The sequence below is a fragment of the Phyllopteryx taeniolatus genome, chromosome 16 (assembly GCF_024500385.1).
Source record: "Phyllopteryx taeniolatus isolate TA_2022b chromosome 16, UOR_Ptae_1.2, whole genome shotgun sequence".
Lineage (NCBI taxonomy): Eukaryota > Metazoa > Chordata > Actinopteri > Syngnathiformes > Syngnathidae > Phyllopteryx > Phyllopteryx taeniolatus.
The window spans coordinates 22,192,579-22,206,061 of record NC_084517.1 but is presented as its reverse complement, the minus strand read 5'-3'; the positions used below and the strand labels follow the sequence as shown (position 1 = coordinate 22,206,061).

The window sequence follows — 13,483 nt, the reverse complement described above, 5'->3', positions numbered from 1 at the left end:
ATTAAAAAAGGGAAACTTAATGACCACGCTACGCCCCCCAATGTTCACATTAATGCTCATCACTGCAATACAGTTGGAGCCAGACAGGATTTAATTGTAGCTACTGCTAATCAATAATGGGTCATTGGGAGTTTTTAAAATACTTTCCTAATTCTAATGGGAATTAACAAGAAAAGGCTGCTACATGCATTCAGATAATATTTTTTTTACTCATGGTTCAAGGTTATTCTTGAAGACTTTTCTAAGTAAGTATAAACAACGATGTTTGCTCGGCTGTTTCTCAATGGCCACGTTATTTCAAGCAGCATTCATGAGTGCCAACTGCTACCACTGTTGCTTTATTTGGTCGATTACGATATCATCCTGCTTGGAACGTGACATATTTTCTCTCCTCTTTTAAGCTGGAAGTTGACACAATGCGTTTCTCCTTCCAAAGACAAAGGGAAGCTTCAATGGAAGGGAAGGGGCCAGTCGGTTTGATGTGGCGACTCATGTTTGGTCACCGGCTGGTCCCGGTGTGTTCATCATCCCCGGGGGCAGAGTGACAACTGGAAGGCCTTTGAGTGCGTGCGTGCGTGCGTGCGTGCGTGTGTTTCATTGTCTTAAAGTAAACTGCCAACACAATGCTTCCAGCACAGTCAAGTAACAGAATACAGTAGACCCCCGCTATTCGCAAGGGACAGGGGCGAGGCCAGACCGCGAAGAGCGAAAATCCCCAGCTAATTTCTTTTTGGGAGGACAAACTTTAGACGAAAACAATTGTTGAAAACTGAATCATACGATAACTATAGCATGTGAAAACTGAGGTACCATTGTAATTAATAATAGCCACGATCAGGATGTAATTTCCCCCAGGGCTTGATAAAGTATCAAGCAATCATGAGTATAAAAATAAAGGTGTGAGATGTGCATTCATCATGACGACACTCCATTCTGAAAAGCGTACCCTTGAGGATGTTCTATTTAGTCATCTGCCTTCTTTTTTTGTGGCTTCGCCACCATTTGTTGGTGCAAGCGAAAGGACCACAAGAGCGCTGTCAGAGTACCAAAGGGGGGAAAAACTGCAAAGAACGAGAGGGAGAAAGCAAGATGGCGGTGATCGAAAAGCAGGAGAGATAGCGCAGACCTGATTCTGCAGGCGCACAAAAAATGGATGGGATGTGGGGGAGGAGGGAAAAAAAAAAAAGGCACATGTGGAGGTGTCACTTTTGCAGCCTCTCTTCAAATGCGCTTTTGAGAAAGTTTGTCAAACTAGATGAGAAGCGTTGCAAACTTGTTTATAAAAGGCGTCAGTGAAGGAGGGAGGAGGAGGAATGTCGTACACCTAAGGCTTCAGAGACGCCATCAATCAGCGCGTCTGGGTGGTGCTGCTTTTTTCGCACCGCTCTCTCTTCTTCAGAGTCATAGCTCGCAAGACGTAAGATGCCATCTTTTCTTGAAAGCAGGCGATGGTGCGCGGGAGTGTGTGTACGGGGAGAGGCAACGTGAGGCGAAGATGGAAAACAGTTGCCCTCCAAACCAGCGCAGGGTCAAGCTGGGGGGGGGGGGGGGGCTCGCAAAACGCCTGCAAAGTGTTCAGGCTTCAAAAGCAAGGTTGCTTTTGTGCATCTCCTTTTGTCTTGTCTGAGACGTACAATGTTCTCGCGTCCTTTGTAAACACAGACGCTCAAGGGTAGTCTGGGTGCGGCGTTCTGCCGTCGACTGGCAAGCAGCCGGATGCCGTCTGGCAACAATTCTCATTCAGTGGAGTTTGAATAGTCACTGCGTTTAAATCTTTGATCATTGAGTATTTTATGTTATCGGTATTAAGTATCGCAAGGTGATGGTTTTGGTATTTGTTGCTTGTTATTGTACAGGCTACTGCTTAAAACGACTTTCCGTCAAAGGATGAGGAAGTAATCTGACCTAATTAGTTTGAAGAGCACTGCAATTGTCCTATAAAATTGTTCAACAACAATAATGATGAACGGTGATGATAAACGCAATGTTAAAGGGGATATTTGAAGGAACATGGACTTGAATCAATTATATACAAGTACTTGGATCTCTCTCTCTCTCTCTCCCACGCATTAAGCGTGAAATGAAACAACCAATGAAATTTTGTCTGCGAGTGAGCTGTTCTGCACTTCCGCCATAATTGTACACAACAGTGGGGCTAATTTACATAATAACCACCCCCACACCAAGTTTCTCCGCCCATAACATGATCGGCTAGGCTGTGCGAAGATCCAGAGCCACTTTCGAGACTAAAGTCTGAAATAGTATCCCCGCACAGCTACAAGGTAAGCAGAGCTGCACTGAGTTTTTCTGGATGCAGATTTGCTTCCGGTAAGCGACGCTTACTTGATTGCTCGGTGAAGTTGTGATGTGTCCATGCAGCACATCAGCTGGGAATTACTGCAAATGCAGTCTTTTGTCTTTCCGGCTGATTTTGCCAACTCTGGGCTCTGGAGGAGACACCACTTGCTCAGCAGTATATTACAATGATCATTTGTATATATGGTATCATGAACTGTTTCACCTCTGATATGAATGAGAAGTCGCCTCCAAGCTCCCATCCCGCAAGAAGCCAACTAGATGGCCAGTGTGAGTTTACAGTATGTGTGGATCTATCTTAGCCTCACGCTCGGGTTTCCATTCACACTGTAAGCTGCCTTTTTGAAGACAAACTGATTATTTGTTTACATTCAAACTTCAGCTTGTAGCCATAGCGAGTGACATCACGCACACCCTCAAACTATTTGAAATATTGTATTTTTCTTCTACTTTTTCTTGCAGCTGCGGTTGTTGTTTTTTTTAAAGTGCTCTATAAAAGGAAGTTGAATTGAAAAATGGTCCTCTTATAAAATCATCTCTTACTCGGCTTGCTTTTTTTTTTTCTTCCTCTTTCTCCCCATGAAAAGAAATTCATCGAAATCACAGGCTTGAGCTGAAGCTCCGTCCCCGAGGATCCGTCGATTAGGGAGATGGCATCACGACGGCATCGGGAAGCGGAAAGGCTTCTGATCCCCCAGTCGGGGACTTGTGACCATTCAAGAGTGACGGCTTGACAGCAACGCGCTCATCTGCCAACAATCCCCGTGGTCAGGTAGCAAGCGGCTCTCGTTTTCGGGATACGCACGCTCCCGCAGGCCCCGCGGATGACGGGGTGCTTTAATCGGCAGATTATCACCGGGCTCTCTAGAGAATAGCTTCAGCCATCCGTCGCCATTTAATTGAATTTCCAACTCAAGGGCCGTTCACTTAACGCTGAGCACTTGAAGACATTTTCCTCAACTCCTCAAACAGCGCACGACGTGAGTCAAAGCAAAGGCGGCTTCACGCCAAGATTTCTCAGCTGCCACTCATTGTTCCAAAGCAAAAGAAGAGAAGAGAAGATTTGTGCGTTTGCAGCTGCTGGCACGGTCGGACGGATGAGGACGACTTGAGTGAGAAAGCTGAGATGTTCATTAAGCCGCCGTGAGTTTAATGGCATATGGCGTATACGTTTAAAGCTCGAGTCAATTTGCAGCTAAACCAGGAGGATTAAGGGGAAGTGATGTCATTGCGAAGCAACATCCAACGTTGAAGATTCTTCTTCTTTTTCTTTGCGGGAACAACAGCGAAGGCGACATGCTTAAGGTGAGGTTTGCGGCCTATCGCACTGCGTGTGGGCACAAGCTGCAGCTTGTGAAACTCAAGAGTTTCTGAAATCCTACTAAGGGATTCTCGACCAGTCTAGGGTGTGTCCTGCCTCTCGCCCAAAATCAGCTGGGACAGGCGCCAGCTCGCCCTCGACCTCAATGAGGTTTCCATTCCGGTGTCGCATTGCCTGGCGTTCTGCGTGGATGTAGCTCATCTTACGTTGGGCTTCCTCTGACCACCAAAGCCTTTGAGCGTGAATAAACAGCGCCTCTGCTGGTTGCAGCCAAGTAGCACACTCCATTTGAGCCACGAAGAACTAGCCAGAGTGGGCAAACCCTGTTTTTGTCTTTTTTAAGTTGCCCAGAGCAAAAGCATATCTTTCATATCAATACTGGTGTAAATCCATTTTGACATATAGTGTGGAGTTTTTTTTTTGTTTTTTTTATTTCACACAGCTCTTTTCCTGATTCAAATCCCTGAGCCAAATCCCATTTCTGAGACGGCCACGCCCTTGGAAACCAGGCTACAACTCCCTCAAATATATCCCAGAAATTAATTGAAGAATCCAAAAGTATGCAGTACTTTTGCATCAGTATGTCGGTATCAGTGAATGTTATTGATCATCTTATGTGAAATGTGATTGATGGATTTTTTTGGGAATTCCAGTTTGTTTCTTTTCTTTCAGGCAACTTAGATGATACTGACCGCGATCCAACCTATGAAACTGAAGATGATGACAGTATCTCAGCGCTTGCAATATAAGATATGATAATACAAATATTCACTATGATCCAAGTCCAAAATTACATTACATTTGACAAAATGTCAAAATCCGAGAAAAAACTACAAATTTCTATAAAAGTAATCGTTGCCATAGAAATCACCAAGATATAAATCCTGCAGCCGTACAACTTTAACGCACTGTCCTGCAAAATGACAAAAATAGTTGATCAGCAATCAGTTCCACACAATCGACCGAATTCTGCACGATCGATGAATCCATTAAAATGCCCATCATTTGTCATATGGATTATTTGACGCTAAACAATAATTAAAAAAAAAGTAAATTAAAGTTTGACCAATTCTCCCAAAATAATATGCTAATTTTCAACTATGGTTGAATATTTTGGGCATAAAATGCAAACAAAACTATAATAATAGTAGTAGTAATAATAATAATAATCTCTTGCGTCAGGCGGCACGGTGGGCGACCGGTTAGCACATCTGCCTCACAGTTGTGAGGTTGCGGGTTCAAATCCGGCCCCGCCTGTGTGGAGTTTGCATGTTCTCCTCGTGCCTGCGTGGCTTTTCTCCGGGTACTCCGCTTTCCTCCCACATCCCAAAAACATGCGTGCTAGGTTCATTGAAGACTCTAAATTCCCCGCAGGTGTGAATGGCTGTTTGTTTCTATGTGCCCTGCGACTGGCTGGCGACCAGTTCAGGGTGTAGCCCGCCTCTCGCCCAGATTCAGCTGGCATAGGCGCCATCACGCCATCACGATCCGAGTGAAGATAAGCGCTACGGGAAATGGACGGATGCAACTCTTGTGTCCTTTGCAATTTGCGTCTTTGTCGTGCATACCTCCTTGCTCTCCAGAAGCTGCAAGTCCACATCATCAGTCAAGGCGCTGTTCCTTACCAGGCTGGACTTGAAAAGCTACAATAACAAATCTGCTATAGTGAATTGCGGCGACTGAGGGGAAACACACAGGCCACAAGAGACAACTTACCGGCGACAGGGGCATAGTTTTTTCTCGCAAGTACCTCGGGTTCTCGAACTGAAACAGGACAAAAACAGAATCATGTTAGTCATCTTGTTATCACCTTCCTCTCCAGACAAACCCTCACCGCAACGAGGCTAACCTCCAGACTCTCTCACTCTGTCACAAACAATGCGGGAGGCACATCAAACGCTTGTGGCAGGAATCTCTTCCATCAAATCTTGTCTGTTTAGAAAAACAGGCATTGTGTATGCGAGCGCTTCTATTTCCGCTCTCGACGTGTCTTTTGTCAACACTCGGGACCGCTAATCCGTAAGCCATCTCCGCTCTGTTTACTTGCAGATGGACGCTAATGTGTATACGTCCTTGCCAATAACTGACATTCTTTGATTCGAGCACGGAGTTCAAGAAACAGCAAACGCCAACCACATGAGAGAGAATAAAGGTCACAGTTGAAGTGATTCTGTAGCATTAAATCATCAATCACAGTTGACTTGGAGAAGGGAAAGAACATTGTTTTGCCATTTTCCTATTTTGTATTTGTTTATGACCCACTTACATCCCTGTGAACTCCGACCATGAAGCCTTTTTCTGTGTCTGTCGGGGTTGATCACGGCCTCGCACTTGCAAACAGACTTTGGAGATGACTGACAGCGGTGGCGCCAAATAAACAGTTGCCTTGCTTATCTCCTCGACGTGAGGATGAAGCGGGAGGAGAAGGAGAAGGGAGGAAAGTACGCAAGTAAAACAACATCCGACGTTGTCAAGTGGCACAGGAAGATAATCCAGAATGGATGGAAGATAAGGGGACAGGAATAGACGGATTTGGGATGGAAAATTGTTCCATCTTCTGCAGAGGGATGACGTCAGGAAATAGATGAACGCATCATCTGCCTAATTCTAATACGGGCTAAATTTGAAAAAAAAACATTTCTCATGTACTGTATGATGCCTAGCTTGACTGTAATCACATTTTAAGAATGCAGAAAAATATAGTCAGTACAGCGAGGAATCACTGGTGCTATAATTTGAATCCTTAAAGCGATGAATCAATCAACATCCTTTAAAATAGCAGCTTTGAAATCAAGCACGGGCCAAGATAGACAAGTCGGCTAAATGCCGTGGTGCGCCTCTGGCAAAGCGGTATTACACCTTTCCGTGTGCCCATGTGCTACGCAGACACACCTTCCCCTGTGCCCACACACGTTAAGAGTGCACACGCGCAACGTCTAGCCTTCCAGTTGGCAGGGCATCACCGAAGCCTGATGTGGATGGACGGCTCTGCTGCAGACACAGAAAAAAGCGACAAGGCACCACATCACAAGGCCCGACTTGCCGGCCAAACAAACACGCCGTGATTGATGGCTTCCTAGTTTAGCGCAGAATAACCTCTCAGTATTCCCGCCTGACCACAGACAATGGAGGGCCAAGTGGCAGGGACTTACGCTGAACAGTCAGCATTGTTGTTGCTTTTTGTTATTTTCTTTACTGCAAGGTCAATGGATGTTGAAATTCACACAGCATCCCAATAATGTCGGGTTGGATCTAGGGTTGTCACGATCGAATCTTTTTTAGATCAATTATCCTATAGGTATTTGCGTCGAGTATTCGAGTAAAAGAAAAAAATATATATTTTTTTTACTATAAACATGAATTTTCTACTCATTTCTGCGGGCTGGAGTTCTATCCTTAAACCCCATTTGTTGGTATCGAGTGTATGGTATAAACACTCTGGAATTTGAGACAACAAAAAACAGCCTTTGCTAAATGGTTAGCATTCACGATTAGCATTAGTGTGCTAGCGATGACCATTTTAGGTAAAAAAACAAAAAACAAACGCTAACTATTATTCAGCTCACTCATAAGTCGTTACATGTACATTACACATGTAATAGTGTCTTAAAAATCAATTACAGACGCCTCAGTTATTAATTAGTCGACTTCAAGTGTTGAATGTGGATTAGTCGACTTGTTGACTTATCGGTTCCTTCCCTACTTTCTACAATTGTTGGGTTTCATTCTATAATGTTATTTTTTTCCCAAAGTACATGTGAAAGGGATGGCGGACAAGCTGAGTAAATGTTTTCATCTTTGAAAGAGGAACAACAAAACAAAACAAAAAATCGTCTTAGGCAATCTTTAAGTGTTCAGCATGCGTGCAGCAAGCCAATTTCATTACAGCTCAGGTAAAATAACAAAACCAATTTGAGCAGCTTCAAAACATCCGAAGCAAAAGCTGAAGCCGTCCGAGAGCATGTGCAGGCTCGTCGCACACACCAAGAGGCCGCTTTGAAGGGAGCCACTACAAAAAAACTTCTCTAAACTTGAAGGGGTCGGCTTGTGTGCATTTATGTGCTGAGACACATCTGTTGATTTGGGGGAGGCGGTCATGGGGGGGGGAGCGCAGCCAAGCAATAACCGTTATCAGCATCGCAACACACGAGGAGAGAGGAGCTCCGCTGTGTGCACGGCTTCACAACTCCTGATGGATAACCGAGATTAGCGCGGTACTGAAGGAGAGATCGGGTTTAAGGATGGTACGGCTGAGAAAAAGTTTGGATAGTGAACGTGGGTCATACAGGTGCAGAAAGCGAGAGTATGGGGGAATAAGAGTGTTTATTGAGCTCTGGCCTCATGCACTCCAGACTGAGCGGATAAGAGAAGCAAATATGCCTCAGATGTTGAGTTTACACCGCCACACGCTCACCACCCAGAACAGCAGAGAAGGTGGTCTTGGATGCTACAATGTGAAATGAATGAGACCGAGATCAACAATTGCAGAACCTTCTTTCTCCACAGTGAATACCCGCACAAAACCTTTAGGGAGGGCGGGGGGCCTTTAAATTGCCAGAAGTGCTCTAAATCTGTCATGTTCCTCCTCGATGTTTTTCCACTATTGATTGTCATCTGTAACAGTGATCTCCAACAAATCAGTGTGATGTGGGAAAGCGCTACAGAAAATGGATGCTCCGAAAATTGTGGTTTACTCATAATGTTTTTGTTCATCGAGCTATGCCAGTGACATATAGTGACAGGGAGAAGAATGAAATGCTCCTCCACTAGATGGCAGAAGATACAGTCAAACAGTCAATACATTTGCCAGTCGATTGAGACAAGATCATCATTATATGACATTTTACTTGTGCCTTTGGAGCTTAAAGTTTCCAAATATAAAAAGAATGTCAATTAAATAATTGCGTTGACTTTTTATATCTGTGGTACAACAAAACAATACAGTCAACTCAGCAAGTTGTCTCGTATTACTACTAAGTTGAGAACATGAGTTGCACGCTAGGTGACATTTACACGACGCACCTCCAGGTTCCAGCTGTTGAGTCGTGCCCCCGGGTCGCCGTCGTCGGGAGACATCTGCCCCGCATCCCCCTGATGAGTGGGTGGGGGGCGGGGGCGGAAAAAAACAGGTGGGTACAAATTGGGAATCAAATGCAGATGATGCAATAAAACAAGGGAATTGAGAACATTCCCTGGCCGCACTTCTTCGGCCTGAAGAAGTCGATTATCGTGACAGCAGAGAAACCCTTTTGGCAAAAATGCAGACAGATGATGCCTGGCCCTCAATTTTCAACAACATCATCCCTTTGTTGCTTCTAAAAGGCAGTTCCACATTTACCAAAGTCCACATTCACAATATCATTATCATTGTCCAGATGTGACTGAAGCATACTTGACTGGATCATCTTGCCTGCATGTAAAAGCTTCAGTTGCTGCTTTGGTTTTTTGTCTTTAATTCCTCTTGGATAATATGCCATGGAAATATACCACCATTATTATGTACGTTAATAGCTGTCCCATATTATTGTTCCACATATTTAGTATGTTTTAATTGAATGTACTGGCTTAAATTTGCATTTATGTACAAATGTAGGATAATATAATAAAAACTTGCTGTAATCTTCGTACGCCTTTAATTCCTCCTCAATTCTGCTCGTTTTGCTTTTGTGTTTTCGGTGGTTCGCCCATATATCTTAATACGAGTGTATATGTTATGTATATTTTATATAGCGTCGCGGTCAGGCGGAATCTCCAAAATCAATACTTTTCAGTCAATAATTTAAAAAAATAATAATCTGCGCTTACGCTTACACCCCCGACCAGAGAAATAGCCTTTAAAACTTCACACAGGCAAACGACTGTGGTTACATCATCTTCCCAAAAGAGTGATGCAATTAATGAAACAATGAGCTGACTAAGATGACCATTTTTAACAAAATAGGCTCACTCCAAATGTATCTACCGTAACTCTTTTCACTGATTATGGTCTCGAAAACATACAGACTTTCAAACTTGAGGTGACATAATGCCGCACAGCTCCTGCGGAGTTTTATAACCCGTCTCAAACAGTTCAGGTGTCCAAGAGCGTGAATAGATGAATTCTCAAGCGACTTGCAACGCTTTGTGTTGGTCAATAATGCAGAGAACAACAGACGACGTGGGGGACCAGACCAACGGCAAATCAATAGATTTGTGGAAAAATAGGAAATTGACCACATTTCCGCCTGACGTTATTTCCTGAATTGGCCTCAAAGGATTAATAAAGTATACCAATACTGTATGTATCGATTAGTGTGTATGTCACTGTAAATTGGTTGGTTTTGTATTACAGGAAAGGACATTAATGCATCTACAGTAAATTGATTGACTACTGGTCAAATGAAAGATGAACTGATCGATTGTTGTTGTTTTTTCAGATTATTGATGTAAAGATTTTGGCAGGAGGGTGAACTAGTGGTTAGCACGTCTGTCTCACATTTCTGAGGTTCGGGGCTCGAGTCTTCCCGTGTGGAAGTCGCATGTGCTCCCTGCGTTTGTTTTCTCCGGGTATCAACCGGCCGTGTAGCAGAGAAGTCCTTGCACATTTGGTTTCAATTACTACAAGACGTTAATATTCCCCCATCAATTCCACACAACTGACAAAAGTCTTATTCTCATTCATGGGCTAGATGTCCCCAAATCCAGCGCTTTCAAAACCTAAACACACAGGTGTTCCCCTCCAATAGTAAGAGTGTTGTCCTCCCTTCGTTATCTCCCATCTCACCACCGTGTGCGCGCCGTCACGCTCCTCCCTCGCACATTCGGAGCTCCAGATGTTTGGCGGTTCCGCGAAATTTCTGTCACGCCGGGAATTCCACAAGAGGGGAATAATGCAGCTAAAATGGCAAACCATTCCCGCTCCCACAGTCTGCTGTTACTTTTATACTGTATAATTTCAACTTCGAGGGGGGTGTGTGTGTGTGTGTGTGTGTGTGCGTGCGTGCGTGCGTGCGTGCGTGCGTGTTGATGCAAGCACAGTTTACTCAAGCGGCAAGTTTTGAGGAGGAGGAAATATCTAATAACACAAAGAGAGAGTGATATGGTAAGAAGAGACGTGGACTTGCAGGGCGTTGCCCGGGAATCAGTGAATGCAATACCTAAGGATGAAATTACCGATTAATACTGATTAAAAGGCTATTAAAAGCGTTAGACACTCACACAAATAGCGCAAACATCTCATTGCAGTGCCTCAGAATGTTGAAACTGGGTTATTTGCAGCATGCCAGCCACCAGCTCAACCAATAAATTGTGCCTCGCACTGTTGTACTGTAAATGTATCCTTCAAGTAGGGATTGGGTTTGATTCATGGAAATATTTATATCAAAGATTACATGACTGTAATGATTTTTCTTCATGGCTGGTGTCTTTCGGCAAACGTTAAGTACATGTACATCATTTATTTACACAAATAGGCAACTAACTATTATTTGAATAATCGATGAAGCTGTAGATTATTTTTGAGGTTTAATCGAGGAATCGGATTAAAAAATCCCTTTATTCAAAAATAGGACATTATCGAGATTAACAGTGCTGAAAATGCACAAACATAAAGTGATTCTAATTCAGTTAAAAGTGATTCTAATTCAGTTACTGGTTTGGTGTGTAACAGTCATCAAGAATGTTGATCTTTGTTTTCCAAAGTAAAAGCAGATGTTTGCAAATGTCTTATTTTTACTAATCACAAAGCTTATCAGTCTACTTTCATGGAGCAATAGTCCAGCCAGAAATGAAGTTAAAATCCTTTCTTTTCATGCCCATTTATACTGTCAAGTCATTAGCACATTCCCAACACTATTCATTTGTTTTTATTTTACACGTAGGTTTTAACTCATGCATTAGTGTTTTTAGATTAGAGTTTTAGCAAAACACATTGTTGTGTACGCCTCAAGTTTGACCCTGCAATAATGCCCCCCCCCCCCCCCCCCAAGTGTAATCTGTTACGGCATGCGTTCTATTGGTCACAATCTGAAGACGGATAGAGAAAATTCAGGCGTGTAATTGTTTCCCGTGTCCTCATTAATAGTTCTCATACAAAAAAAGATATATATAAAACACTCTGGGCTGCTCCGTGTTTGTTGTTTGATAGGTTATAATTTACCGTAACATTGGTGCTAATATTATTAGCATTTCCAACCAGGTCCCTCTGCTGATCACCTATTAATATTCCACTTGATTGACTGCATATCAAAACTCCAACATTGCGCAGGACCCTACGAGGTGATTATTGCGATGACGATGCTCAAACTATTTATCGTGCCGCCCATTCCTAGTTTGGATGCCAGCCTGTGAGCTTTTACATTCCCCCCTGACATTATGACGTAAAGGTTGGAACATTTTCAGGTCAAAGATTTGTATTTATTCTTGTCTGCACAGAATACATGGAGGGAATTTCCTGGATCTTCGTGGGAAACACAAACAAAATGCCCCCTCAGCCCACATTAAAGAAGAAAGCCAATCACTGCGGCGACTATTTGTGATGGCACCAGCAGGTTTGCTGCGAATAATTCAACGTGTCATCACAAACGCCTCACGGGCACGTATAAATCTGCATCCTGTATGCTGATCAAATATAAAACGATGATGCCAGAGACTGAATGAACTCACCGCTCTGCCTTCATGTCTGGGTGAGGACTTGCGTGGGCTGGAGGCGCTCTCTCCTCGTGGGGTCTTCTCCTCATTCAAATGGCTGGCCCTGGAAAAGAGGGGGTTCATGGGACAAAGTCATGCAAAAGGGTTAGAAATACAGCAAAAGATAAAGCTTCAGTTTATGCTCAAGCACGCGCATTGGCAGCCTCCTCAACATCTGGCACTGCTTGCATAGTTTGCGGTTTGCATCTCATCCCATTCGGTTGATAAACACCGCAGCTATACATCAGCCCGTTTCCATACATCAGCGTTTTCAACGTCACACAGCTCAATCAATTGTGGCTCAAACAAGCAACGTACAACCTAATGAGGTTCACACAGGCGCGCCCTCACACCAGAACACTGATGCTTGCTTGACAAAAGACAGGAACACATTGGGTGAAAAGTATGCAAACAAAAAGATTCTTCAAACTCAGAGGAAATGTAAATACGGTTTCGTTTTGCTCCCATTTTTCAAGAGCTGAACTGAACGATCTCAAACTTTTTTGACAGTAGGTCAACAAAACAAAACGCCCTGTTTCTCTCAAATATTGTCCTCCAATCTGTTATGAGCATTTCTCCTTTGCCAAAATAGTTCATCCCCCTCACATATCAAGATGCTGATTAGACAGCATGATTATTGCACAGGTGTGCCTTAGGCTACACACAATAAAAGGCCATCAGTCTGTGACGGAAACACAAACTTCGATTATTTCTGTGAAAGTGGATGCACGTTAATGCTAGGAAAAAGAAATTGCTGGAAAAAAATGTTCGAGCATGTTTAGTATCAGGAGAAATAAAGCAAATCCTAGAAGGTGAAAAACAACAAAAAGCAAAACTTGATTTAAATAGTGGAATTGTCATTTGCTTAAAAGAGGAACTAAATCAATTACAGTCGCTGCAAAGGAAAAATAACAACCTACCAAAATTGAATGTTTACAATACATCGCCAAGATGTCGTCTTAAGGATTTTTCTACACTTGCGACAATGAGGCGCTCTAAAGCAGACACGACAGCGCGAAAGTGCCGGTCAACATGCTAGCTGCCACGACGACTTCTTTATTTATTCCCCCCTTTTCCATCTTCCTCTGCTGACAACCAGGCGCTCTAAAGCGGCTGTGCCAGCGAACTATCTGAAGGGAAGATTCGGGGTTAAGCACAGCTAGCTAACATTTATGCTGG

The 13,483-nt window shown here is 43.5% G+C and overlaps 1 protein-coding gene across 18 annotated transcripts in view; it reads right to left on the bottom strand.

Annotated features, from left to right (window-relative positions):
- cep112 (centrosomal protein 112) overlaps nucleotides 1–13,483 on the bottom strand; it is a 103,012-nt gene that overhangs the window by 84,434 nt on the left and 5,095 nt on the right. For all 18 annotated transcript variants that reach the window (XR_009784886.1, XR_009784889.1, XR_009784888.1 and 15 more), the window contains exons 5-8: nucleotides 12,281–12,368; nucleotides 8,660–8,728; nucleotides 5,354–5,401; nucleotides 5,206–5,280 (exon numbers count right to left, since the gene is read on the bottom strand). Coding sequence is in view for 11 of the 18 variants with exons in the window: in XM_061749713.1 (XP_061605697.1) it covers nucleotides 5,206–5,280; nucleotides 5,354–5,401; nucleotides 8,660–8,728; nucleotides 12,281–12,368 (280 nt within the window). In the remaining 7 variants the exon portion in view is untranslated. The remainder of the gene's footprint in view (nucleotides 1–5,205; nucleotides 5,281–5,353; nucleotides 5,402–8,659; nucleotides 8,729–12,280; nucleotides 12,369–13,483) is intronic.